Raw genomic sequence first — 26,395 nt, forward strand, 5'->3', positions numbered from 1 at the left:
TAAGCTGCAAAATGCGCACACAAAAACACATTTACAGTATCTGTCCTTTTAATCATAGCGGGCGTGCACATCCACGGCCTCTCACTCTCCCAAACACACACACACACACACACACACACACACACACACACACACACACACACACACACACACACACACACACACACACACACACACATAAACACAGAAACTGTCATATCAAACACACCCGTGGTCATGCAAAAGCAACACACTTGATCTTATTCTTTCTCTCAAACACACACACACACACACACACACACACACACACACACACACACACACACACACACACACACACACACACACACACACACACATCAGGTCGTGCCCTTCTCGTGTTTCCTTTGACACATGGTAATAGATTCCGCTGTAGCTCTACGCCTCGGCTAAGTGGCCTCACCTTTCACTGAAAACAAATCAACCCCCCCTCACCCCACCCCACCCCACCCGCCTCCCCACACACACACTTCTTCTCCCCACTCTCTCTTTTTTTTTTTTCTTCTTTTCTTTTTTCTCTCTCCTCACACATTTTTCTGTTTCATCCTCTCTCTTCTTCCTCATCCTCGTTCTTTGACCTTCCTCCTCTCTCGTCTCTCTCCCACGGGTGCTCTCCTCTTCCTCTCTTGTCACTCATCCCGCCCATTCCTCTTATTTCCATCCCATCTCTCTCTCCATTTTCTATGCCCCCTACCCCCCTCACCCTCCTCTTTCTCTCACTTTCCCCCCAAGTCTCATTTTTAACCTGCTCTCATCTTTGTCAACAGTGTCCGCTTACAACACTCACCGAAATAAGTGCTCACTGATTTATTTTATTTTTTGATGTAATCAAAATAAATTTATTATGATCATTCAAAATGAGCAATTTATTCAAATGTCAATTATCTTCATAACATTTTTTATTTTTTATTTTCGCAATCGTAAAAATATGTGGCAATTTTATATTAATAAAAGGTCATTATAAAGGCTGTATTATGCAACTATACAATAAAGGTAGAATTTTCTTTATCTTTTGATTTTACATGTGATTTTATTTATTGTAAATATGTATTTCTACTGCTTTCTTTGGGGACAATTATTTTCTCATTCATGATTTATTTTGAAATGCTGCTTTATCTTATTGAATAATTTAGGAACTACTTGGCTATTCTTACGTTATTTGTAAAAACGTTTTTGAATAGTTCATTGCAGTTTAAAATGTTTTTATTGTATTTTAGTTGCTGGGGTGACATTGTTGGCTTGAACTTGCTCACAAGTTTATTTACACGAGTGAAATGTTACAATTGTTTTCCCTCCTTTCCTTCCCCCTTCCAAACTTGAAAGTATCACACTGTGTACTGCGTTTTTCCTACTTTTTACACAAGTTGTGCATCCTTTTATTCACATTTTCCCATATTCGATCAAACTTATTACTAAAATGCACATAAAGGTTTGAATTTCTTTTTTTTTTTTTTAAACGATTTTCAGGTTTTTCTTTCTTTTACACGTATGTTACAATCTAGAAATTATGAGTCATGTTATATTATTCAAATTAGTGGTAGTTTAAAAAATAAATTTGGTGGCAATATCTATCATTATTTTATTAACCTTACATAAAATCCTGTTTACAATTTGTTTGTAAAGACATATTGTATGGGCATCTTCACGCAAAAAGAACCGTGGCCTTAATGGTCTTATTAAATACTTAATATATAAATTGCACTGTATACATTTTTTTTATTTAAGGACCGTGTCATACATATAAACATTTGATGTATTGTATCAGAGTTAGCTAAAAGCTCATTTTCATCGGTGGTCCTCTGGTAGGCCAGTCAAGGATCATCATGGCCAAAAGGAACTCCCAACATTGATATCATAATTTGATCAAAATTATTATAATTACACTGTCTGTAGGGGTAATCACACTGTATGGGACTCAATCAGTGGTGGCACTACTTCTTATTGCTGGATACTGAATGCAATGATAATGCATGAGGAGTCGCAGTACATTATAGGCCATCTGTTTCTCTGACTTTATCAATCTACCATTGAAGATTTTAATATTTAATCAATGATTTTTGTATTTATGATGCTAGATCAGCAGGGTGGAAAGACGCAATCAACGTTATAGCTATATATATATATATCTACTACCATTCCACTTTCTGTAGTTTTTAGTCATTTTGTTTATCTCTTTATTTGCCTTTTTAAGTCGAAGTAAATTATATTTCTACCAAGCGCATTGACCTATTTAATTTGGTTGCTTTATTATTAAGCGTTACCAAAGAAAAGGGCATGCTGGGAAATGCTAATTGGTGAGTAATATGTTGCGTGTGGGGGCGTTTGGTGCCGTAGAAAATAATTTGCACTAAGTCCAGTCACAATTATGTTATGCTACAGCTTACCGGTTTACTCGAAAAAAAGAAATTCCGCTAAAGACGAGGTGGAAAAAGGCCACTGTGATATGTTTTGTTTTCCCTGCGGAGAGATCTTAAGCGCCATAAAACGTATCGAGAAAAGATTGAAGGAGCAACTTCCCGAGTTTTTTGCGAGGAAAAATCGGCCCTTTCGTTTACCGGGCTCTTTGTGGCTTATGTCCCGCCCCTTCTTCACTGTGATTGGACGACTGAGTAAGAAAAGTGACAGTGATGAGCAGAGCATTTTACCCAAAGTTGAAAATTTTTTAACGCTCGGTGACCGGCAAAAAAACCTTTGAACACTCAACGCAAAGAGCAATATATATATATAAAAAAGAGGTGAAAAAACAAATACAATAACCTATGTCCCAAAACTATACATTTTAAAAGGTCTGAATGAAGACTAATTATTTCATTCCCTCATTACAATATTTCTCCAGTGAGTGCGTGTTAACGTTTTCTATTTTGGTGAGTAACTTATATTTTCTATAACTTGCTAGAAATTGCTTTCCCCCCAATATTGTCAGGTTTACGTACAGGATCAGAGCTTCTTCACGAGCACTGCTCGGTGATTTAAAGTCAATAACAGGCATATAGTGACAAGCCTACATCCTCTAAATGACAGAACAATCAAAGACAGAAGACAAACAAAGCAGAAGATGTAATAAAAATCACAGTAACACACACTTTGTCAGCACCAGTAGAAGTCGAAAAAAAAAATGCTGTGCTCAGAAGATTCTGTTTCTTTAACATCCTACGGTGAAGACACCGAAATGGCTTTTTAACCTGAATTTTAAAAGTATACCAAAAAAAAAATATTATTATTTTTTTAAATAGGTCATTCTGTCACCTGACCCCGGCATGTATAAGACGCATAGGAAAAGATCATGGCATGATTAAATATCGGTGCTGCACCTGCAGAGTTTCTAATTTGTCAAAAATTTGCCAACTTGTATTTAAGTTGATCATTTCCGCGACATGTTTCTTAAAATTGAAATATGGATCCAATGTTATGCCAAGCTATTTAAGTTCAATAACTCTATCAATATTTTTCACTCTTAATGAAAAGCAGTAGTTAGCCTCTCAGCTGCTCGCTAATCTTTTTTGCGTATTCATACATAAAACATATACAGTAGGCTATATACTGCATATCAATACTGTTTTGATACCATGAGGGAAATTATACTGAAGCAGCATTCAGTAATCAGCTTTATATAAAGAACAATAATTAAATATACGGGCAGAATTTGATCTTTTTAATATCGAATGTAAAATATATACAGCATATACATTAACCAAAAGTAAGAGTAATATACACTTTAATATTAATAAGATGAGCAGAGGAGATGCCGGAGAGGTGCCTGCATGCACGCGGGAGGATACTAATGTTTATTCGGCAAAAGAAAATTGGGAATTACAATAACAAGAGCTTTTTGTACATGTATTTCTAATAAGAATAAACACTATTTTCTTCATTTTGAAAATAATGCCAGTCATCTTGTTGTCTTTTTGTATTCCCTTCCTCTCGTCTCTAGAGGTCTGACCACTGCATGTGTGTAGACTGACAGTGAATGGCGCGTTCGGGAACGGGACAGGACAAGAAGTCATTCTTCCTCAATCGGGATGGAGCGGGAATTTTTGTTTTTCTCAGCAACTTATGTAACCTCAGAAATAAAGACCTCGGAAGTCAGACGTTCGGGCGGCAAATAGTCGACAGCGTTCCACAACAACACATCAGAAAATGACGGGGGAACAAGTCCCGCCTCTCAGTGGAAAATGAAACATGTATACATGTACATAGGCAGCACCATATATGTTGGACATTGCGAGGAAACAGTATTGAATAAGATAACCATTACTTACAACTGTAGATTTTATGTGACATTTTCATAGAATATTTTTTTTGTCATGATAAAGAAAAGCTTTTTACAATAATAAAAGTCCATAAATGGTTGTCACTCTAAAAGCCTCAATCCCATTAATTAGCGCACTTAATTAATCATGGACAATTTGTGAATTTAATGATGAGTATGTTTATATTTTATGCTTAAGATGACAATTACAGAATGAAATTGAAATTATTATTATTATTTTTTTTTTTAGCAACTTAACGACTTCATTCAATTGATCAATAGAACAGTGAAGTTGACAATATATAGATAAGACTTTAAAAAGCCATTGGGTTAATATACTCTTGGTAGGTTTTAATTATGGAATAGTTGTTATTTTTAGTACTGTACTGTGAAGAATTTTTCCAATAAATTCCCTCAAAATTCTAAAAGCCCTGTCGTTAAATTGTGCGGATTTTAGTGACTGCATTTAGACATTTTACAGTATTATGTAACACTTTCTAAAATAAACTTGGGGTCTTGCATTGAAACTAAAACAGGCTTATATAAAATGGAAAAAATTTTCAATATAAAATCACAGAACAGTCATTTTCACATCTCAAACTAAATGGAAATATTTCTTTTTTTGAATTTCTTTAGATGACTGAAGAGTTAGGGAAAGGAACAATCAATTATGAAACAATAAATCAATCAAATTGTACTTTTAATATTAAAACAGATTGCATCTAAACTTTCAGAATACTCTTATACTTTACTATTTAAGACATTTACATACATTCAAAGAGCATGAGTTCATAATTTTTAGCGTTCACTCGCTTCAAGTGCAAGAGGCTCCAGATGAAAATAAAAAAAAATTACAAGTTATAAACGTGCATATTAAAGAATAAATGCACGACTTGTTAAATAGACCTGAGTTGGATTCCCATGTAATGTGCATCCTCCTGCTTTACAGTCAGGGACCAACTCTGTTGTGGCCATGCAGCATTGAGGGTTGTCCGTAGAGGAGGACTGCCCCCTACTGGTGACTGAATGCAAATACTATGGAGCAGCGCGCTGTATTGTCTGAGCATAGAAGAAGCAAATAGAAACATAAAATATATGTAAAGGAACTCTGAAGGGAAAATGTGAAAGTAATCTCGGGGCACTTAAAGATGTAATTTTGCGCACAATAGGGCGCAGTAATGAGTCACCGTAGCATCGTTTGGTGTCACACTCAATTCTGTGACATCAGCAGATTGTGTGACTGACAGGGTTTTGGTTCTGTTGGTTCGGTTTAGGTATGGGGAGTGACGGGTAAGAACGTCAGGGCCGGTCACAGAATCTGAGGGGTGGACAGATTTCAGTTTAAAACGCACAGCTCTCAAGAGTTTCAACAGTTTGGTAGGTTCACCAGGCACGACTCTTCTGTGACATCATCACATTGTCTTTAGTGACATCATCGGATGGTCGTCAGTGACATCATCAGATTCACTTCTGTGACATCATCAGATTGTCTTTAGTGACATCATCGGCTGGTCGTCAGTGACATCATCAGATTCACTTCGGTGACATCATCAGATTGTCTTCAGTGCCATCATCGGATTCTCTTCTGTGACATCATCGGATTCTTGTCTGAAAGAAACGTTTCCATATTTCACCTTCTTTTAAACGCACCAACACACCAAATGTTGGACAAAAGACTATGTTGGTGTGGGACAAAGCGGGACATGTTGTCAATGCTGAAAGGTTATCTTAAGTTTGGATATGTTTATCCAATTTAAAAAAAAACAACAATAGTCTCTGAGGGTTACAAAGTCAGGCCGTTAGCATGTAGACTAGAAAAATGTATTTCATTTGAATGCAACTTTCCCAAACTCCCACGCAAAGTAAATACAATAAGAATAAAAAGGAAGGTGAAGTCTCACAGGAAATGGTTTTATGTGGTTCCAGCTCTGTGTCGTCAGTGACATGTTTATCCAATTTTAAAAAAAACAACAATAGTCTCTGAGGGTTACAAAGTCAGGCCGTTAGCATGTAGGCCGTCAGTCACATTCTACAGCTCAGCTTGCGACTTTGAGGTCACGAGTAGACGGGGGGGGGGGGGGGGGGCGCCTCGCATGTCTGAGTGGGGGGGGCGCCTCGCATGTCTGAGTGGGTGTGTAAGTGAAATTGAATTTAATACAACCAGGTAGAACACATTCACTCTCCTTAAAGTTTTTCTTTCCCAATGAAACTAATATTGGTGCATTTTTGATCAAATGATAAATATAGTGAATATTTGTTTTTACCTTTTTTTTTGTTGCTTTCATTGGTAAACATATTTCACTGGGTGAACATATTTTTTAGTCACGTGCTTTCCTGATTTCCCTGTGCATCAGTTTCATCAGTAATCGGAACCAATCAAAATCATCTTTTTTTTTTTTTCTCATTTCCATGCATTTGCTTGTCAATCAGTTTTGTCTGCCTATTAATTTTAACAAGAGACTTTCTCTTCTACTTTTACCTGCTGTACAGTAGCCTCTCACTTCATCGCTTGTAATGGTTTTTATATCGGATTCACATTTTCCATGTCATTGATTATCGCAACCATGTTCTTCCACATCTTAACCACGTGACCAAACCCCAAGCAATTAAAACATCTCATTAGCTTTCGGACAAAGTCCCTTATATCATTTTAATAAGGAGATCAGCCAAAGTTTGAGTAATACATTTTAGAGATTAGACTTTGACGATAAGAGTCCGCTTTACAGAGCCCTGTCCCAAATGGACGCGGGACATAGGACAGGAGCCTGTGTAGCCTAGTAGCTGGAGTTGTTGGAGCGGATATGGATTTCAGATTTGATGCAGCATGCAATCATAACATAAGACATCCCAGGGCACTTAAGATAGGAACGCAAGAATTTAACAAAAAACAATGGGAAAAATTTGTGTTCCAAGAGTATTTTCATGGTTACCGCAAACAAAAATATAATTTTAGAGTGTTAGTGAGCAAAACTTGAGATCAGTTTAACTGGAGCTATATGTACCGGTGGAGGTATGTTTTATATATGTAACATTAGTGTGTGTTTAAGAAACTCCACATCAAGTGGTGCTGGTCCCTTGGTGTCAGAAGGGTTTAAGCATCTGGTCATGTGGAGATTAGCCTCCATTTAATCCTCTGGAGAGAGGGAGAGGGAGGGAGGGAAAGAGAGAGAGAGAGAGAGAGAGAGAGAGAGAGAGAGAGAGAGAGAGAGAGAGAGAGAGAATTCACCGATGTCTAACTGTTCTTAAGGTGCAGTACTAATTCAAGAATCCCTCAGCCACATACAAGCGGTCGAAGAATGCATGCTTTCAATTACTAAAGCCGAATAATGTAACCTCTTTTATGATCTTTGGAGGTGAAATTTCCGAATCTGGATTTTCTTTCCTTTGCTTGGAAATTTGGACTCTCCTGGAAATCCTACATTGTTTTAAGGATTACCAGAACTTGGTAAACATTCATCTCTGAAGCATTCTGGAATCCTGGACTCATCTGAAAATCATCCCTTCACTGGTACCAATTGCATGATTCGAGTGCTTCTGTGAGCCTGGAAACACTGTATTCCTACTCTTCGCGTCTCGGTTTCTTCAGAAACTCTGAGATTCCTTTTTGAATTTTTTTCTGGAATACTGAATTTTATCTTAAAATTTTTGGAACCTCAGAATCCCCAGAAACAAGCTGCAATTCCCCTTTTTGGACTTAATCTGGAAACCAGGACCCTTTTTCAATTTCAGGTCTTATTACCCCCTAAATCCATCTTTGACCTTCGACAGGACTCCAATTCATCTTGTAGAACCGCATACCAATTCCTAGACACCTGGGTGCAATATTTTCCTGAGTAAGTTCTATCATTTCCTCAAACTTTCCTAATGGCACAATCAAATCCATACCCAAACCCAGAACTGTCACATAGAGCCATTGTCCACAGCCCACTAAGTATTTGTTCGGATCTGGATACCCAGAGAGGAAGAGGGGATGAAGAGGGAGAAGAGGAAGATGATGAGGTGGAACTAGCAGAGGAGGTAGGGGAAGATGTTTTGATGATGGACGAAGCAGGACAGTGGCAAAACGGAGGTGAAAGCTGGGAACACGGTGACAGGGAGGGAGGGAGGATTATCCAGGTCGAACTAGTACAAAGTGGAGTAATATTTGGGGGGGGAGGAGGTGACGGACAGGAAAACGATGGGGATGGAGGAGTGGAAGTAGGTGACGAAGAGTGGGAACATTTAGCTGAACATACAACAGAAAACGTACGTGGGGACACAGAGATGGTGGTGGAAAATCCATGTTATTTCCCGATAGTAGTGGAGGTTGAGAAATGTAGACAGCAGGCATTTGACAGCAGCGGAGAATATGAAGGTTGGAGGAGAAATGTTTACAAAGACGAAGAAGCAATAGCGAGTGCAGATGTTGAGGTAAGGCAGGAAAAAATGAAAAATGAGGCTACCTATTATGAAGCAGTGCCTCATCAGAACTTGGGTAGTCCTGTACGGGAGTCAGGAGAGGGTAAATCTGCTAGTGATCTAGACGAAACAGAAGTTGTTGTTTTGCCCGCTGCTAGTGACATTGAAGAAGAAGATGAGGATCTAGAAACAGAAAAGGCCCCTGTTGCCTTCGCGATAAATGTAGAAGTCAACATTCAAAGTGAGCGATGCCAAACCCCAACGATTAGCTCTGACAGCCTAGCCACTGCTACAGGTATCACATATGAAGTGGTGGCCAACCAGACCAACCAATTAGCCGGTGAGAATCAAGATGAAATGAAACACGCTGTTGAAAAAGAAAACCCAGAGTTCATTAATCAGGAGTCCGTTTACGATGACGTCACATGGCAAGAGAACGATTGCACAGAGACGAAAACTGAGGATGAGACAGTCCATGAGTTTGTAAAAGATGAGGCATCTGCATCTGATGATGTTTTGGACATGATAGGTGAAGCAGATCCAAAGACGGAACTATCAGAAATGGCCTTTACACCTTTTGAAGAACAGTCAGAGTCTGAAGAGGAGATTGAGGAAACAAGAATGGCAGGGGTCAATCAGAACGAGCAGGAGGAAGAGCGAGTACGACAGGTTGAGGTTAATACGATAACAGGGATGGATTGGGGAGGAATGAGTACAGAAGAGAAGGGGAAGACAGGTGGCAATGTTGGTTGGGAGTTAGAGAGTGAGGAAGAGCAGGGAGGAAGAAGTGATCTAGAAATGCAGGAGGAAGAGATCATTCAGCTTGAACACCCAGCTGCGGTAGCTCCTCCAGAACCAGTGGTGCACTGTGTCGAGAATGTGTCTTTAGACACAGAGCAAGATGTAGATTCGGATCGGGTGGAGGAGGCTTTTGAAATGGATGAAGGAGGTGAAGTTGAACTGGACCAACTGGAATATGAGGACCAGTCAAAAGACGACGAATCCATCGAAGATGGGGGAGATGATTTGCAAGAATACCCTCTGCCGCGCCTCATAGAACCGATGACGGCTTGGGAAGACAACATGAAAGGACAGTTTAGTCAAAACGAGCATGTAAAAGATGAGCAAGAAAGCAGAGCAGAGGAAGAGGAAGCAGTGGAGGGGGCATTGGACCTGGAAGAAGAGCCAGTGACTGTTCTAGATGACGAGATTGAAGAGATAATGGAGAGTCCAAGTAGTCAATTTGAAGAACAAATTCCTACCACCATTACAAGCCCTTCTGATAATGCCACAGTCAAGACAAATTATGAAGAGTACCAAGAGCCACAAGCAGAGAAGGTTAAACCCATCACAGAGAATTACGAGAAACAGAAGTTTGAGAAAGATAAGAGGCAAACAGAGGACAACATAGAGGAAGAGTTAGATATAAATGGAAGAGTTCAAGGACTGAAGCAAGCAATGGAGAATGGGATTTTGTGCCCCGAGCCACAACTGCTGTGGAAAGAAGGATGGGGCAAAGCAAAAGTTCTGTCACACAAGAGAAAGGATAACGACTGGATTAAAAAGGATCAAGCAGAGAAAACGTTTGAAACAGAACTGATGGAATGGCGAAAAGAGCTAAAGCCTGTCAACAAAAACATTTGGGAGAACGAGAGCGTAAAGAAAGAACCGGTAACGAAAGACCCACCACCGGAACAAATAAATCCACCGATGAAGACGGAATGGGCAAAGCAGCTGAAGTCAGTGATCAAAGACGAATCACTGCCCAAAAAGAAGGATGAGCAGGTGAAGAAAAAACGAGTGGTGCTGTTAGAGGACGGCCATTCGTACATCCCCCAGCGAGAGGAGATGCTTGAGGAGAAGGAGGAGGTCAAACTGATCTCCCATCAGCCGGTGGAGAGCTCTTGCTCACCTGTTGTCAGGAACAGCAAAACACTCCAAGACGAGGATTACGTGATCTCACTCTATGTTAAGGTAATCAACCGTATGCACTAAAAGCCCATCCGACACACACATGTTCTGTTCTGTTCACCCTTCGCTTGCTGTGACAAAAGCGAGGGTCTGTCCATGGTTCGATGGTCAAAGGATCAGACGAGAACAGATTGATAACACTTTAGAAATGTATGTTCCTGACTTGATAATGTGCAGAGCAAAGAAGTAGCCGAGGTAACAATAGCGAGGAAACACGGGATGTGGTGAGTGAACAGGTTGATGCGTGTCTGCCCAAATGAAGTGTTTTGAGATGGTGCTGGCATTTACGTCCCCCTTTACTTAAACTGGACATCCTAGCTGGTGTGTCGACTGGTACCCGACGCCTTCCACGCAGCCCCTGGGTCGCTTCAAGTACTGGTCTGTTTTTTTGGTCTGAAGTCCAGCTCTTAAATGGGCCCAGTGCATAGAATTGTAATGTACTGAACGTTAATATTTCGACAGATCACAGATAACCAGCCGAGTAAGTCCAAGCGCAGCTGAGTATAAGCATGTTTTGGCACTGGTTATTTTAGAAGATGTGGACTTCGACCAATTTGAGCTAGACTCAAAATGCTTCAATGAGGAGAGCTCACACAGCTCTGGACCAGAGCTCTTTGACCAGTTGTGGAGCATCATTAATCAGGAGACATGCCATTGGGTTCTGGCAAACCTGTACTCCCGATTTAGGCTCCTGTTGAGCCAAGCCATTTTGGCTGCTGTGATATGGGAATAACCCCGGGCAGGTTGTCATGTAAAGAGATGTGGCACACGAGGCTGACAAAGCCACTGTGACCTACAACAGCAGTTTAATGTGGTTAAAACGTCTAAATGTAGTTAAAAGCCATACATTTAATCACTAAATACCGTAAATCTTTCATGTATTTTTGGCATTTCAGTGATTCAGTGCTGTGTTGAACTTTATACATATACAATATAATTGAAGATGCTGCCACCTCATAGCTCAGACACATTTGGCTGCCTGTACTGTGTGTGTCAGTGTGTATATGTCATTGTTGTCCATTAGTACTAAAGAAAGAGGCTGTTTTAGCTGTCACTAATAAGTTAATGAGAAGTAAACCTGTTGTTGTTGTTGTTGTTGTTTGTGTGTGTGTGTGTGTGTGTGTGTGTGTGTGTGTGTGTGTGTGTGTGTGTGTGTGTGTGTGTGTGTGTGTGTGTGTGTGTGTGTGTGTGTGTGTGTGTGTGTTAGAAATTAGAAAGACTTCAAGAGACAGTAAGTAAGAGAGAAACCTCATCTTGACCTGCCTAATTTATCCCATTAAGACAGCGATGTCCTAATCCATTTGGCGTGGTAGCTTACGTTGCTTCATGCATGCAATTCTGTAGATAGTGGGCACAATAATAGGAACACACCAAACACATTTAAGTATATATACAATGAGAAATATGACTTTTGTGAGCTTACATTGCTCCGTTTTTGTTCCATCTTCTCCATATGTGGGATTAAACTGCAAAAAAAACAAACACCAAAAGGCTAATTCTGTACTGTGGTTCAGCAGCACATTCCTAACTGAGGCAAGAATAAAAGAGGGCATTAGCGGAGAGGTTTAAGAAGAAACAATGCACTAATATCGAAGCGTTGCCTCAAACACACACACACACACACACACACACACACACACACACACACACACACACACACACACACACACACACACACACACACAAGCCTGTTCTCCGTAGGAGCTCACATTCAAACAATGGCTTCCCTTGTCAGGGGCACTGTTGGCAGCGCAGACGGGGGTAGATGGAAATATTATGAAAAGGTTCAAGTGTCTTTCTGGGTCGCTGGAGACCATTTCAGGTCTTGAGACATTAATTAAGTTAAACTGGTTTTCTTTAGCACAATGAGCCAACCAAGGAGTAGATGTGTAAACAGATGTGAGCAGTTCGATTAAAGTCACATGATCGCAATGATGTCAAAAGACCTATTTTAGTCACAACTTATCACGAAATAAGAGTCGACTGTATGGCTTTTTTTTTTTGTGGTTGTTGTTTCGCACGTATCTAAGGAAAGCTGGTTGAGGTCACCAATGGTGGAAGAGTGTACCAGCGCTATGCTGCTTACCATGCAGGGTTAATCTCTACATTCTCCCTCTGTAAGCTGATTAGCCTGCTGTTTGGTGCGGAGATCTCTGGACACAGCAGCGCTGCAAAATCATACCGACCTCGCATTAAGCACTTGTCGTGAATATGTAAGGCTGATGTATGGCTCCGATTAGAATTGGATCAGTTCCAGACTTTGAGCTGATTCTCTGAGTTGCCCTCAGCCTCGACCCCCGCCAGGGCCCCTCATTCCGTCAAACGATGTAAAGTATACAGCTATGATTTGACCTACTTAATTAGGCGGCTCCCTCATTCCCTTTAAAGCCGCTGGATCGACAAGGTTTTGTCAGTTTCGTAATGGCTGAAGAAGAAGTAGACCGGCCACTGCCAGCCAAAATTTACGCAGGCGATAACTGACATACTTGCCCGGGAGGTTTCGGGCTCGGAATCACCGGATTTATGGCACTACGAGTTGGCCCCCGATGGGCTGATGATATTAAATTGGGTTGAAAAGAGGTACCTAATATTATAAATGTGCCTTTTCCCTGGGATTACGCAACCCAGCGTGAATTATACAACAAGTAGTTCCGACCCAGCGATCTGATTGGTCAACTGTACATTTGGAACAAATCACCATAAAGCACACACTGCTCATCACGAGAAAAAAAATCCCTCCCCCTTTTCAATGGCAATATATGCTGGAATTGCATTTCATATCAAATGCAATGTTATCGCCATTTGGCCAAATCGGGGCTATTTTGGTCCTTTTTCTGTTGCTCCGAGCAACCGTACCGTAACGCTACAGATAGTCGCGCACTTAAAATCCTAGCGGCGGCTAGCATGACCGGATATGTTTTAACACGACGCGGGGCTCAAATCTTAAAAATACATGACTCTACTGATATCTTTTTTTTTTTGCGGATATCTTACTTACAACAGGATTGAGCTAGCTGAGCAGTTTAGTGTTTCTACGTGCCGTATTTGTTCAGTTTGAGAAACCATTTCTAGAAAGCAATAATGGACTAGAATCGTCTTCGTTGCTACGGGTCGTCGCTAAGGGTCGGCCTACTTCCCGGAGTGGCAAACATTGCGTACGTTACATTCGCTTCTACTGACGCGACTGATTGTTTTCCAGTTGTTCGTCACACCCCATGCGTTGCCATGGAAACAGAGCTCACGCGAACACACAGTTATATATTTTGAGAGCTAATAGCCACACAATATGCACACATTTAGATTACATATTTCATTTAAATGATAGCTTGTTGTATAATCGCAATATTACACTCGAGGGTGATGCTTTTCACGTCATTGTTGGCACTAATAATCATGTTAAAGCACACCCTCTTGTGTAATATTGCTTAAATAGACATGCCGTTCCACTACAGCAAAACGGGAAATAGCCACGCTTAACCCCAACCATGTTTTTTTTTTCCACAAACACCAACTGTCTGCGTATTTAGTAACCCCAACCGTGTGTTTTTCCTCAAGGTTTCATTATCCTATAAATCACACGGCCGGATCCATGCAGTAGGTGTCATTTTCCTCCACTACAGGAAGACGTGAAACTGCCACGCTTCGAGAGGCCAAAGCGTGGCTATTTCACATTTTGCCTTGATACCGGGTTTCCCTTCTGATGTCCAGGGTAGGAAGCTTTTCGTTGATATAGGACGCCAAATACGGGCAACCAGCAATAAGGGTAACTATTCAAAAGAACCCTTTTATCCACTCGTCTGGTTTTGTTGGTTCAAGCCATGCTCGTCCAGTTAAAAATGTTCTCATCTGCTGTGGGTGTGACAAAAACATTCACACCCATTCACACTGGATACATTGTGTATGTGTGTGACTGTGCAGAGATTCCATTACCAACCATTGCCGCTCATCTGAAAAATGAAGGAACACATTTTTTTGTGCCTCCCAACACATCAGATTATAATTATCGTAAAATATAATAATTTGACAGAAAAACAGTGGCGGAATATGATCTACAGCGAGCTCAGAAACCCCCGTGCACCAACGCTACTGTTTATCACCAGAGTGGGCGAAAAAATGTGAATGTGCGTGGGGGGGAAGGACGCCGTCATACCAGAGACCGTCATATCAGGCGGATGGAGTGACAGTTAGACGGACAGACTTGGACGTTATTGGATGGTGGTTATCTCTTGTTATGGATTTGTAGGTTTTTGGGGTTCTTTAAATTTTTTTGTTTTAAAGTGTAATGTGGACCAGGATTGGCCGCCATGTCCTGGTATGAAACTGCGATTAAAAAACTTGGTTTCCCTACCATACAGCTGTTTGTAAAGGTGAGTCATGCTGTAAACTTGTGAACATGATTTTTTTTATTTTTTATTATAAGCATGCATGGCAGGTTAATGTTTGCGTGACTCCTCGGCTCGGTTGCTTACTTCTCTGTGGCTACATATGCTCCTCGGAGAATATAGCCACGTTATCAGGTAATACTCGGTTTTCTAAGTCTGACCATGATTTGCTTCCAGTTTCTGATGCTTTCACCTAGTTCCGATGGCACGTTTTCCACGATCACAACACCTCTTAGTAAAGCAACGGTCGCCGGCAACTCGAGATATGTAATAATGGGTGGAAGTTGATTTACCCAAACGAAACTCTGATAGCTACACCAAATCTTCCTCGGTGTCATCTGAATGCTTCTTGAAAGGAAGGATACAATTCAAGGATATCTGATAAAAAGCTGATGACAAGAACCAGCTCTAATTCTAACGCCAAATAAGTGGCTGCCTCAGTTCACTTGAATTTGATTTGAAAATAAAAAGGTTTTGGGAGCGTAGATCAGATCCCGGCTATGGCAACGTTTTTTTTTTCTTTTTTGTTCTAGATACATTTTGTGAATTCTGATTTGTTCTGTGGCTAATTTAAGCGCAAATGTGTATATGTGTGTGTGTACGTAGGCAGGAAGTGACGGGGAGAGCATCGGCAACTGTCCTTTCTCTCAGAGGCTCTTCATGATCCTGTGGCTGAAAGGAGTCATCTTCAACGTCACCACAGTCGACCTCAAGCGGTAACAGTATGAATATATACTATGCAGGAACATCGTTGTAAAGCTTTTATTGTCCGTTTATGCAAACACTGTCCGTCCGTAAAAGAGAAAGCTAGGAATAATGTCCACGTTGCCATCGGCCAGAGCAATTACGGGCGTCTGAATTTTGTGTTATCAGGAAGACGGCTGACCTGCAGGACCTCGCTCCGGGAACCAACCCTCCTTTCATGACCTTTAACGGGGAGGTCCTGGTCGACGTCAACAAAATAGAGGAGTTCCTGGAGGAGAGGCTAACCCCACCGCGGTATACAAACACAGTCACTGCCATGATTTGACTTAGAGGAAGTTGATTGGCAGAGTCTACATAAATAAATTATTTGTTTTTTTAAAACGGTGACATCCATTGTGCTTTCTGGAGAAACAGCTTCATCAACTGGTGAAACTGAAAACACAATAGGAAATGTCAAAATACACAAGTATCATTTGGAAAAACAATTGTGTGCTGGTTTATTCGGTTGAGTCCTCTAATGTGTCTTTTACCCACAGCTACCCCAGACTGGCCGCCAAACATCCTGAAGCTAACACAGCGGGCATCGACATCTTCGCCAAGTTCTCGGCTTATATCAAAAATCCAAGAGCGGACGTCAATGAAGGTACGGAATGGTCACGGTTAGGATGTTCAATCAATTAAAGCCAGGGTAGGTTTTTGTGTGTGTGTGTGTGTGTGTGTGTGTGTGTGTGTGTGTGTGTGTGTGTGTGTGTGTGTGTGTGTGTGTGTGTGTGGCATTGGGCAAAATTTCAGGTCCAATCATTGGCCCCAGTCTTTACTGGATGACTAACTTTCTTCTAGTTTAAAACTAGTCTTGAAATTGAACACTGTGGAAAGAAAATGTAAGCTTGTTCTGCTGCCCCCTACTGGAAAGAAATATAGGTTTGCGCGGTTGAAGTCAGATGACATATCTAACTCAGTAGTTGTGTTCTCTGTGACTCCAGCCCTCGAGAAAGCCTTGGTGAAGTCTCTTCGGCGTCTTGATGATTTCCTGAGGACCCCCCACTTGGAGGAGATTGACGCCGATGCCTCAGGAGACCTGCCCGAGTCCTCCAGGGGCTTCCTAGACGGGCCCAACCTCAGCCTGGCTGACTGCAACCTGCTGCCTAAGCTGCACATCCTAAAGGTTTGGTCAGCTTGATACCTAGCGAAAAGCTCCCGCGGAGGTTATTTGTAACTGACATTTATCTGCATTTTTTTTTCTCAAGGTTGTAGCCAAGAAATACCGTGGCTTTGAGATCCCAGCCGATTTGACCGGCGTGTGGAGGTATTTGAACGGTGCCTACAAGAGGGAGGAGTTTACCAGCACCTGCCCCGCGGAGAAAGAGATCGAGTTCGCTTATCTGAACGTTGCGAAACGAATCAAATGAGAGCGAGGTTTGGAAAGGAAGGCGAGACTGGGGATAATCAAATCAGCAATTTAGGATTTAGAAGGTTTAGAAAAGTTTAGAAGGTAGAAAGAAGGTTACATTGGAGGGAGGTGACTAAGTAAGGATAACTCTAGGATATAGTCTAGACCGATCCGATACCAAAACATTTATCTGATTATGTGTTGGCACACTGCATCTCTATGCTAATTATTTTACAAATCATAACAACCACATAGGGTTGCTTGTAGACATATTTACTGATTTATTTTTGTTGCTTTTTTACTTTTCAGACGATGGCAGGGCCGAGGTCGCTGCCACGAATAATGAAAAAGCACTTAAATGTAGCATTACCACTCAGCATGACTTACCGCTTAGAGTAGATCTCTTCAATGTCTGCAGTGAAAAAACAGTCTCAAGTAGAACCTCATAAACACTTAGTGATTAGTTTAATAAACTTCAAAAATACAAAATGCACGCTGGAACCTTCCATTCAGACTAATTCCAAATCATGCTAACAGTTCACGTGTGAATCATTACACACTCCCGTGAATTACAACCATTTAATCGTAGCCAATGAATGCGGCAGTTTTAGTCAGAGCACTGGATTCAAATGTTATCTTCAGAAAACCATCGTACATTTGGCTTCCTTAGTTTTGAATGGTGTCAGGGTAACCGGGCCCTCGAGGGGTCACGGCAAGACTTTCATTTTTATATTTTAGTACTACTTTTTGCGTTGCCCCGTTTTGTGTTGCCTCAACTATTTTGCAAATAGATCTCTCACAATTCCTTTCCTGTTCAATTCCTTCCGGGCCGTATGTACTGTTTGTGTTGTTGGTCCAGTTCAGCTGTAATAAACTGCGAGTTCAAGGAAACACTCTGGAAATACTAAGGGACGGAGAGATGATGTGACACTTCGCATGACTTTGCATTGAGTTCTTATTCATTTTAAAAGGCAGATTTCCGTCAGTATTGTGTTTCTGGCCGTGATGGATGAAACTGTGGCAGGATATGTTTTTTGGTCGGATGCTGCTGCTGTGGTTCAGTCTGTAGTTTGTTTGGATAAGTCCATCCAACACGGGATCATGGCAAAACGTGAAACACACACGCCGGTCCGCTACAGCAAAAAGCGTGAAATAGCCACGCTTATGCCTCTCTAGGCGTGACAGTTTCACGTTTTCCTTTTGTGGACGAAAATGAAACCTACTGCATGCATACAACCATTTGATTTACAGGAAAATGAAACTTTTAGGAAAAACACATGGTTGGGGTTAGAAAATCACAAAATTGTTGGGGTTTGTGACAAAAAAACATGGCTGGGGAAGAAGAACATGGTTGAGGTTTCGGAAACAAAAAACTTCAAAAACAACATTGTCACCGTCTGAAATTCGGACCTCCGCCTCCCACATGGCAGTCTCTGATTCCTGCTACCAGGCCACCCCTCCGACATCATAATACCACTGAAAAATGTCCTTTGTACTGGGTCCGTCGTTAAAATTCCTTTTTAAAAAAAAAAAAAAAAATTTAATTAATTTTTTTATTTCACTTTATTAATCCCCTTTACATGCGTGTAAAGCCTCACTTACAAAACGTGACACTGTCACGCCGAGAGAGGCTAAAGCGTGGCTACCTCACGTTTTTGCTGTGGCGAACCGCCGTGTCTATGTCACGCTTTTGCCGTGATACTGGGTTGTGGTTAGTATATGAATCTGCGGTGCTTCTAAGGTGTGTTAAAACCATTAAAAAAGCAAATGTGTTCCATCTTTGATCGCAACCACCAAAGCACGGGCATGACTACCACCAAAGGTACCGTCCCGAGGCTGAAACCAAAATCAAAGCAAAGTCAGTGAGAGCTGCTGACGTAAAAGTATTGAGAGGTAATGCAAAATTCTTTACGAGAGACCTCCTCATTTAAGCATTTATCTAAGTTTTTTTTTATTAGCCAGATGGCAAAACTATGCCTACTGAGCAGTCATACTTGGACATACTAGGAAAATACGTTTTCCAAGAGAATGCGAAGTTTGTTAATATTGTGGGGCAATGCAAAATATCGTGAGAGGACTGGAGGTGCAGTGACATTTGTCGAAATAAATGTTGCACACACGGGTGTACGGTTAAGTTGCTGGTGTTTCTGGGGTTGCGCAACCACTGCTCCTAGCTAGTGGCGGGTTTACGCTCAGTTGTCAATAAGTCATATTTTCCGTCCTTCTTAATTCAACAAAGTCAAAAGTATAGTCATCCTATTTTTATAGGCTGTTCTGGAATATTTATCTAACGTGTAATTGTCCAATTTCAGTCACGACAGTCAACAAATATTTCATTATATAAGCCTCGTTAAGAAATGAAGGGTTTCTGTCCACCGAAACACTGTAAGGCTCTTAATATGAAACAGATATAGGTGCTGAGTTGGTAATAACATGTAATGCATTAACATTATAACAACTTTGACCATTCCATTTGTTTCCACTTTACATATTGAGGTAAAGCTAAAAAATATTGCAAGGTAAAATAAAAGGAACCCTAAAAAAAGAAAACCCACGGGGCTCCGTGCTTACAAAAAAAATGTGTCTTTGGATTCTGGGAATGACTGAACAAAAAATTTGCAGGATAAGCGAAAACCTGAATTCCGAAAATTTTGACTAATAGTTTCTCTAGGGCACTTGCATTGGAGATGTAAACATATGATGATGTCTCCTAGGTTTTTGCTTTTTAATTTTTTTTTTTTTTTTGTCTCCTGAGAATTGTTCAAAAACTGTGCAACTGTTATAGTTATAAACACAACATACAGTGTGTATATTTGGTACTTTTGGGAGTTTTGTTGAGACAGCTGTTAACTAATATAATGTTTATAGCTGATAACATCTTTGAATATATTTTTCCCAAAATATCAAAGTGCTTAGCGTTTATAGTTTCATCGTTTTGGCTTGTATCACTAATAATCATGTCATTTTATCACTAATAATCAATAACACAAAATTGCCAGCCTCAGCAAATACTGCCGAGATTGCTTGAATTTGCATTATTTACTGCTGTCTAATACTGTATGATTTTACCTGTTATCGCTCTTGATTAAGTTGCATATATGGTATGTCGTGCGGAAATCATCTATTGATGGTACGGAGGAAATAATTTTGGCAAGGAAAAAAAAAAAAAAAAAAAAATCCTTTTTTTTTTTTTCTTCTTTTTTTGGTTCTTTTCATCCTGTTTAATAAAATGTTCCTACAATTCACTCCAACACAGGTGTTCTGGGAATATTGACGAAATCAACCACATTCAATACGTTTTATTTCAGTGCCTTAATAAGAGGACAGCAACGCTCACTTTTTTTTCCCCACCTGTAGTTCCCTTTTCAATCTAGCTTTATTGAACTAAAACCACGTGTTTAACTATTGGACCGAGGTGGGTCTCGTGTGGGTTGACACCCAAAACCCACGACTGTGACCGAGACAGTCAGCCATTCAAGTGTTAAGCAGCGATGAAGTGTTATCTGTACCAAACCGGGCCCTGACACCAAGCCCGGTCTTGTTCTGGCCTTATATCCTCTCTTGACAGGACGCAGCTTTATTAAACTGATTTTATCACCTCTTGTGGGCTTTTGTGGTTCGTCTCTCTGTCATATTGCGATTGCAAAACAAATACGAGGCGCGTGGAGGTATTCGGTGACGCAATCGTCAAACTCCCTGATTGACAGCAATGTGATGTTCACTTTGGTATTTGTTTTTGTCAAAAACTAAAGACATTTTATAGTCGAGGTTTCCTCTGATATTTTAGTTTCGTTTTTCATTTTTTATATTTCCTAAGCAGGCTGGGGCCATCTAATGTCTACTGTTACCACGGTAACAGATGTTATTTTCATATACATCGAGTTCAACGGAAAAAGACTCCGTGCGCCTCTGCTCGGCAGTAATGCAACAGACAGGTTCTCCGAAAACAAAAACAAAAATCCAGTTAAAGGTTTTCCAAACTATTTGAACAAAACAGAACTTTCTCGTTTCGCTCGCTAGTTCACTAAAATCCTGTTTCTTGTGGGTTTAGCTTGAAAAGAGAGTCTAAAACGCTGGGAACATGGATATTTCTTTTGAGGATGACTTAGAAAAAACAAGTGGTCATAGTTCTTCATTTGAAATATTGGCGTTTTATGTCGTTTTTAGTTTCATTTGTCATCTGGAGAAATCGGTTGTCATATTGCCAAATGTATTCATAAGATTCACAAATTTGCATTTACATTACATATACAGAGCTTATGGAAAGAACTGTCTGAACACTGAATCAATAGCTGAAATAATTAGTTCTCAATTATAGTCATAATCAGGCTAGTCAATTATTTTAATAGCCCATCACAGACACCATACTTTGAAGGCTGTATGCACATAATGGAATTAAGTTTAAATCTAATATTATAAATTCGGCGTTTGGCGAAAGCCATACGTGTTTGACTCTTTACTCAAATAACGCGAAATGATCGCGAGTGCACGTTTAACACAGGAGACACACAAAGCATATGCAGACTCGCACACTCGTCACCGGGGCGACGCAGCGGTGGTGACCTCTGCGACAACCCCTTCTGAATGTAATGATCCCGAGTTTACACACCCGGGACGGCAAACACCCACGGCTCGATTACCATAGAAACTTTTAAAGCAAGAATGTCCCGCTGTTCATTCTGCGGCGAGGCTGATGCGGCCGGGTAAAGCCGCCCATCAAACACCATTAAACCGTAGAGTTGGAGTTCAAAACTCGATGTGTCTACAGTTTCAGAGATAAATGAATTACCTGAGGGGAGGGGGTGTCATCGTTCAGTGTCTCGTCTTTAAGTTACTGTATAAGAGCGGTGCCGCTGTAGCGTTAAACTGTCTTTCTGTAAATAAACAGTGTTACATTACAACGCTGGCAAAAGTCTACCATAGTATAAAAGAGATAAATTATGTCTAATTAAAAACCTATGGTAGCTTGGTAGTGCAAGACACAACACACACACACACAAAAAAGTTAAAAGAAAAGAAAGAAAGAAAAGTTGAAAAAACACATTTCCCCCCTCCAAAAAAAGTCCAATTAAAATTTCACAAATTTACAAACCAGAAAATAGATTTTTGGCCAAATGTTTTTTTTAAATGGTGATTTTGTTTTATTTCTTCTGTTAAAACAGATATTGTCCTTCAAGTGTAATAAAATGTATAAAAAGAACAAGAACAGGAATACAAGTATGTAGTTTTAGTGTAGAGTTGAAATAAAGTAGAAACTACTGCTTCTGGAACATTAGGATACTCAATAATGAACAATTAAAGAGAGTTTAACTGTGGAAAAATAAATCAATCTTTATTGTCACAGCTTATTTGCCATGCTTAGAGGTGAACTTTATTTAAAAGTTGGCGCACACATACAAAACGGACATGTCTGTCTTCAAATGGAGAAAAAAAAAGAAAAAAAAAAAGGGGTTAACAAGTGTTTGTTCATGCGCCCGGGCCACGAGCACACATCGTTGTCTTCGATTGGTCAGTCTTGTTAATTAACGAGCGAATGAAAAGGTCCGAGTCGAGGTTGGCGCCGGCCTGGTTTTGAGGTGGCGCGAAGGCTTTCCTGATGCCACGGCGACAGTCTCCTAGCACTCGGAGGTCAGGGAAAATACAGGAAGGAGACGGACACTATATTCGTTCTAACGAATTCAATCGACTAAGCAGTTCTTTGATGATTCGGCCTTTCGCTGGCGAAAGCGAAAAAAACACCACCATACCCGGCTAAGACCTCAAATGTTTATTTAAAATGCGCATTACACATCCCGTTGTCTGCTCGGGAAACACCCGACAATTTATGAGGTGATTACCCAGATGAATTATCCACACCGCTTTCAGACGTTTGCAATGTGCTCGGAAGATAGAACTAGGTGGGACTGAAGTGTTCAGGGCATTTCTTTCGACTTGGAAAAATACTGCACACGTTGGAAGAGATGATGGTCGGAGTTCTAGAAAGGGATGGTCGGCGCTGGCTTGGAGGAAGTCAGTTCTGGGAGCAGTACTTCCAGAAACACACTGTGGAGGAAAGAGAACACTTGGTTAAAGGGCATTGAGGTCTTGACGGGGTATATTGATGACTGTGCTGCCACCGTTAAGGAGGAGAGTCAGGAGGGGAGTGGCGTTCGGACCAACCAAAAGATGTACCATTACAGAGCAGAGTTATGACATTAATTCAGCTTGAATAAGGGACCACATTGGCTCAAAGGCCCAAGTAGGTTCGGGGTATTGACGATGAACCCGTCCCGTCCAACTCAAAGGCACCTGGCAGAAGGTGACCCGTTGACTTCCTTCACCTCTTTTGTTGGGCTTCTTGGTCTGCGGCGGGAGGGACTTCCTGAAGTTTCGACCGGTGAGGCTCGGGACGACGTCTCCGCCGGCTCTGGACGTGGTGCCGTCTCCCGCCGCCGGGGCCGAAGTGGTGCGCTTCGTCCCCCCGTCGGTGGCAGGGAGCTTCAAAACAACAGGAAGGACTAATGAAGGCAAGGACGCCAAGACGACCCACATCCTTCGTAAACCACTGCAACTTCAAAAACGTTATCGTTTTATTGCTGTATCATTACATTATTACATTCAGTCACTCCCGGCTCTGAAAAATGAGGCCGACGCGGAAGCGCCTTAAGCTCGCGATACCACCGAGTGCCACTAGAGGTCAGTTAAAAAAAAAACAACTCCATAGACTCCCATTCAACTAGTCTCATAAAATTCTCAGCCAATAAAATGAGTTATCTTGGTGTTGTTCGCTAAAGTCGTTCCTTCTTATTAGTTTAGTTTTTATTACTTCATGCTTGATGTATCTGAGCCGTAAATGCACTTCAGGCACAATTAGCAGAAAATAAAAAACCAGGCGGCAAAAGTAAATTCTTGAAGGGCACATTTTTTGGGGGTGAACTTACCAATTTACTTTTTCTTCCTGGATTTCTGCCATTTGCTGAAATGAAGAAAAAAAGAAAAGAAAAAAGAGTTTTAAGTTAAAATATCTCTGATGAAGAGCAACGGGTTTCACGTGGAAACCAACCGATTCTACATAGTCTCAGGGAACACAAGGAATAATACATAGAGTAAGCAAATGTTACAACACGTCAGGAAGTGAAGTAAGAAGAGCGTCTTCACCTCGTGGCATGATGGTGATCCGTGAGCTCATCGTGTTGTTGAACGCCCTGTGCAGCTCCTCCAACGCCGAGATCATCTTCAGCATCTTGGCTCGTTTATCCAGGCCGGTGGTGTCGGCGGCGACCTTCGACCGCCCGGGCCCGGCCCTGGCGCCGGCGGCGATCGTCCCCGGAGTGGTTTTGTCGGCGGATTTCGTCGTCCCGTCCGGCACGGCGGCTTTGTTGCTCGGGAGCCAGCGTTTCAGGGTGAGGCTCGGGCTTCGCGCCGAGGACTTCGACGGAACGGCGGACGCGACGGTGGCACCCGGGAAGGGATCCGGCCGTTCGACGGAGCCTGTGAGAAATAACACGAGTGTACGAACACGGCAGGGAAAAAAATCTTTTAAATGTAATCGTCGAAGCCATTCCTCAGAAGCTTGCTGACCAAATATTACTTTCTTGATCCGCCTTCTAACCCTTCCTAGAAATACCGTGGTCCTGGGAAATACCGCAAGAGATGTGGCCGTGAATTTCAGAGCACAAAAAAAACGTAAGTAAAGGATTTTTGTACTGGCTTTTCTCTTCTTTTTTTTCTAACGATAGCCTCAAAAATAATGCCGATTCGACAGTCGGTCGTGCGCAGCATACTCAACTCAAGCTGAGTCACACCAGCGACGGTTGAGGTCTTGTTTTTGAGGATGAGTTGTGTTTGGGAAAGAGTGCGGTTCCAATCAGGAGATAAGCATTGAAGGATCATTTATGTTCCCTGGCGGAATATAAACACAAAGCCAAGGATTACTGGGCGAGCTATGCTGGTTTAAACGGCGTCAACAAGTCGGTGAACCACGAAGGGCCTTTAAAGTGCAGTTAAAAACCTTCAATTAGAAACCTTCCTATCAACCGATCGTTCAGAGACTACGTCATGTTCCGTTGATCGTGCCCTGACCTTAAATACGGATTTAGTCTCGGCGGTTCATTTACATAAAGCCCACGCCATTGGTGGAGGGAAGTAAGCGATGGTAAGCGGTCAGAAGTTTATTAGCCACAACTCGGATCTCGCCCTGCCTTACAGATGCCGCGCCAAATACCATCGAAGATGTTGGCACAGTTGTTGGCAGAACTTTATCGAGCGTTTGCTAGAATGGTGCCATAAACGGAGGTAAGTGTGAGGTGGCTTTACACAGCGGGCCGATTTCACGGACCGCCTTGAAAAGCGCCGCCCTCGCCAGAAACCGAGACCGAGCGATGTCCGCGGCGAGAACCAGCGGATATTTCAACAGGCCACTTTACCTCTGTCGGAGGGTGCCGCCTCCACTCGCGTCCCGAGGATGGCCAGCAGCATCACGACCACCTTCATCCTCGGCAGGAACGGCTGAGCTGTAAAAGCCTCGCGGTTGGTGAAGAATCCGTCAGCGCCGGGGGGCCCGGTGGGTCGAACCAACTCTCCTCGGAAGTCAGAAGCCGTTTCCTTGAGAGCACTTCTGGCGTTCCCGAGATGCTCGACACGTCCGTTCAACACCCTTCAGACTTTCTATTGAAGTCCTGCCGACGGTGTCAAAATAGCCTGAGACGATTTTCACCTTGGTCAGTGCAAATAAAATCAAACGGCTCGCTCTAGCACTTGCGTTTCCAAATTTCTGGACCGCTTTTAGGGGCTCGTCCTTTGAAGTTCTGCCGACTCGGGAGGAAATACTCGACGAACTCTACTCTGACGCGACGCAAGAATTCCCTCGTGTCGGGAACAAGAAGTTCCGAAGTTGTTCTCGTTTTCTAACCAGAGTTTGGCATTCGTTTTACTTTAGCTCCATTTCCTCGCAACAAATTCCCAACTAAACAACTTTTTCTTCATCTGTAAAACAAACAGAGTCTCTGTGCTCGTATTCCATGGATGCGCCTCTTAAAGAAGGCTTGTCAAGCGTAGGTTCCGTTCCCTATTACCGTCGACCCAATCTCGCCTTTATAAACCTGAGTTTGCCCCCAAATGTCTGACCGATCGCTCAACGTCAACCAATGACCGACCCGAAAGACTCCCCTTGGCCCCGCCCCCCACCCCTCCGCCACCATCTTCCTCGACGGATCAGTGACATTTGGGGAGTTTGGCGACGAGCTTTGTGTGCTCGGGTGTCGGGCTCTCTTTTTGTGAATGTGTGTGTGTGTGTGTGGCCTC

At 41.8% G+C, this 26,395-nt stretch overlaps 2 protein-coding genes across 2 annotated transcripts; one reads left to right on the forward strand and one right to left on the reverse strand.

Moving 5' to 3' along the window:
- The first annotated feature begins 8,474 nt into the window (after positions 1 to 8,474).
- On the forward strand, positions 8,475 to 18,633 carry LOC138614366 (chloride intracellular channel protein 6-like). Its single transcript, XM_069687763.1, has 6 exons — positions 8,475 to 10,639; positions 15,625 to 15,734; positions 15,892 to 16,017; positions 16,260 to 16,366; positions 16,707 to 16,888; positions 16,971 to 18,633. Exons 1-6 carry the CDS (start codon positions 8,531 to 8,533, stop codon positions 17,130 to 17,132), a joined length of 2,796 nt encoding a protein of 931 aa, XP_069543864.1. The 5' UTR covers positions 8,475 to 8,530; the 3' UTR covers positions 17,133 to 18,633.
- Positions 18,634 to 22,470: 3,837 nt separating this feature from the next.
- On the reverse strand, positions 22,471 to 26,132 carry urp2 (urotensin II-related peptide). Its single transcript, XM_069687760.1, has 5 exons — positions 25,519 to 26,132; positions 24,251 to 24,583; positions 24,034 to 24,068; positions 23,434 to 23,590; positions 22,471 to 23,155 (listed from the first exon to the last, which is right to left on the reverse strand). The coding sequence occupies exons 1-5, from the start codon at positions 25,583 to 25,585 to the stop codon at positions 23,124 to 23,126; spliced, it is 624 nt and encodes a 207-aa protein (XP_069543861.1). The 5' UTR covers positions 25,586 to 26,132; the 3' UTR covers positions 22,471 to 23,123.
- Between the last annotated feature and the right edge of the window lie 263 nt (positions 26,133 to 26,395).

This window comes from Brachyistius frenatus, unplaced genomic scaffold (assembly GCF_029030835.1).
Source record: "Brachyistius frenatus isolate BFR_SWC_R1_liver_20210118 unplaced genomic scaffold, ASM2903083v1 Contig_488, whole genome shotgun sequence".
NCBI lineage: Eukaryota > Metazoa > Chordata > Actinopteri > Embiotocidae > Brachyistius > Brachyistius frenatus.

What these genes read in the sequence shown, in the direction of transcription:
- LOC138614366 (XM_069687763.1), top strand. Translation starts at nt 8,531, where the DNA reads ATGGTGGTGGAAAATCCATGTTATTTCCCGATAGTAGTGGAGGTTGAG. An exon ending in ACCACAGTCGACCTCAAGCG is followed by an intron (nt 15,735 to 15,891) that starts GTAACAGTATGA and finishes TTGTGTTATCAG; the next exon opens with GAAGACGGCTGACCTGCAGG. An exon ending in CTAAGCTGCACATCCTAAAG is followed by an intron (nt 16,889 to 16,970) that starts GTTTGGTCAGCT and finishes TTTTTTCTCAAG; the next exon opens with GTTGTAGCCAAGAAATACCG.
- urp2 (XM_069687760.1), bottom strand. Translation starts at nt 25,585, where the DNA reads ATGAAGGTGGTCGTGATGCTGCTGGCCATCCTCGGGACGCGAGTGGAG. An exon ending in GATCACCATCATGCCACGAG is followed by an intron (nt 24,069 to 24,250) that starts GTGAAGACGCTC and finishes TCTTCATTTCAG; the next exon opens with CAAATGGCAGAAATCCAGGA. An exon ending in CAGGAAGAAAAAGTAAATTG is followed by an intron (nt 23,591 to 24,033) that starts GTAAGTTCACCC and finishes GTTGTTTTGAAG; the next exon opens with CTCCCTGCCACCGACGGGGG.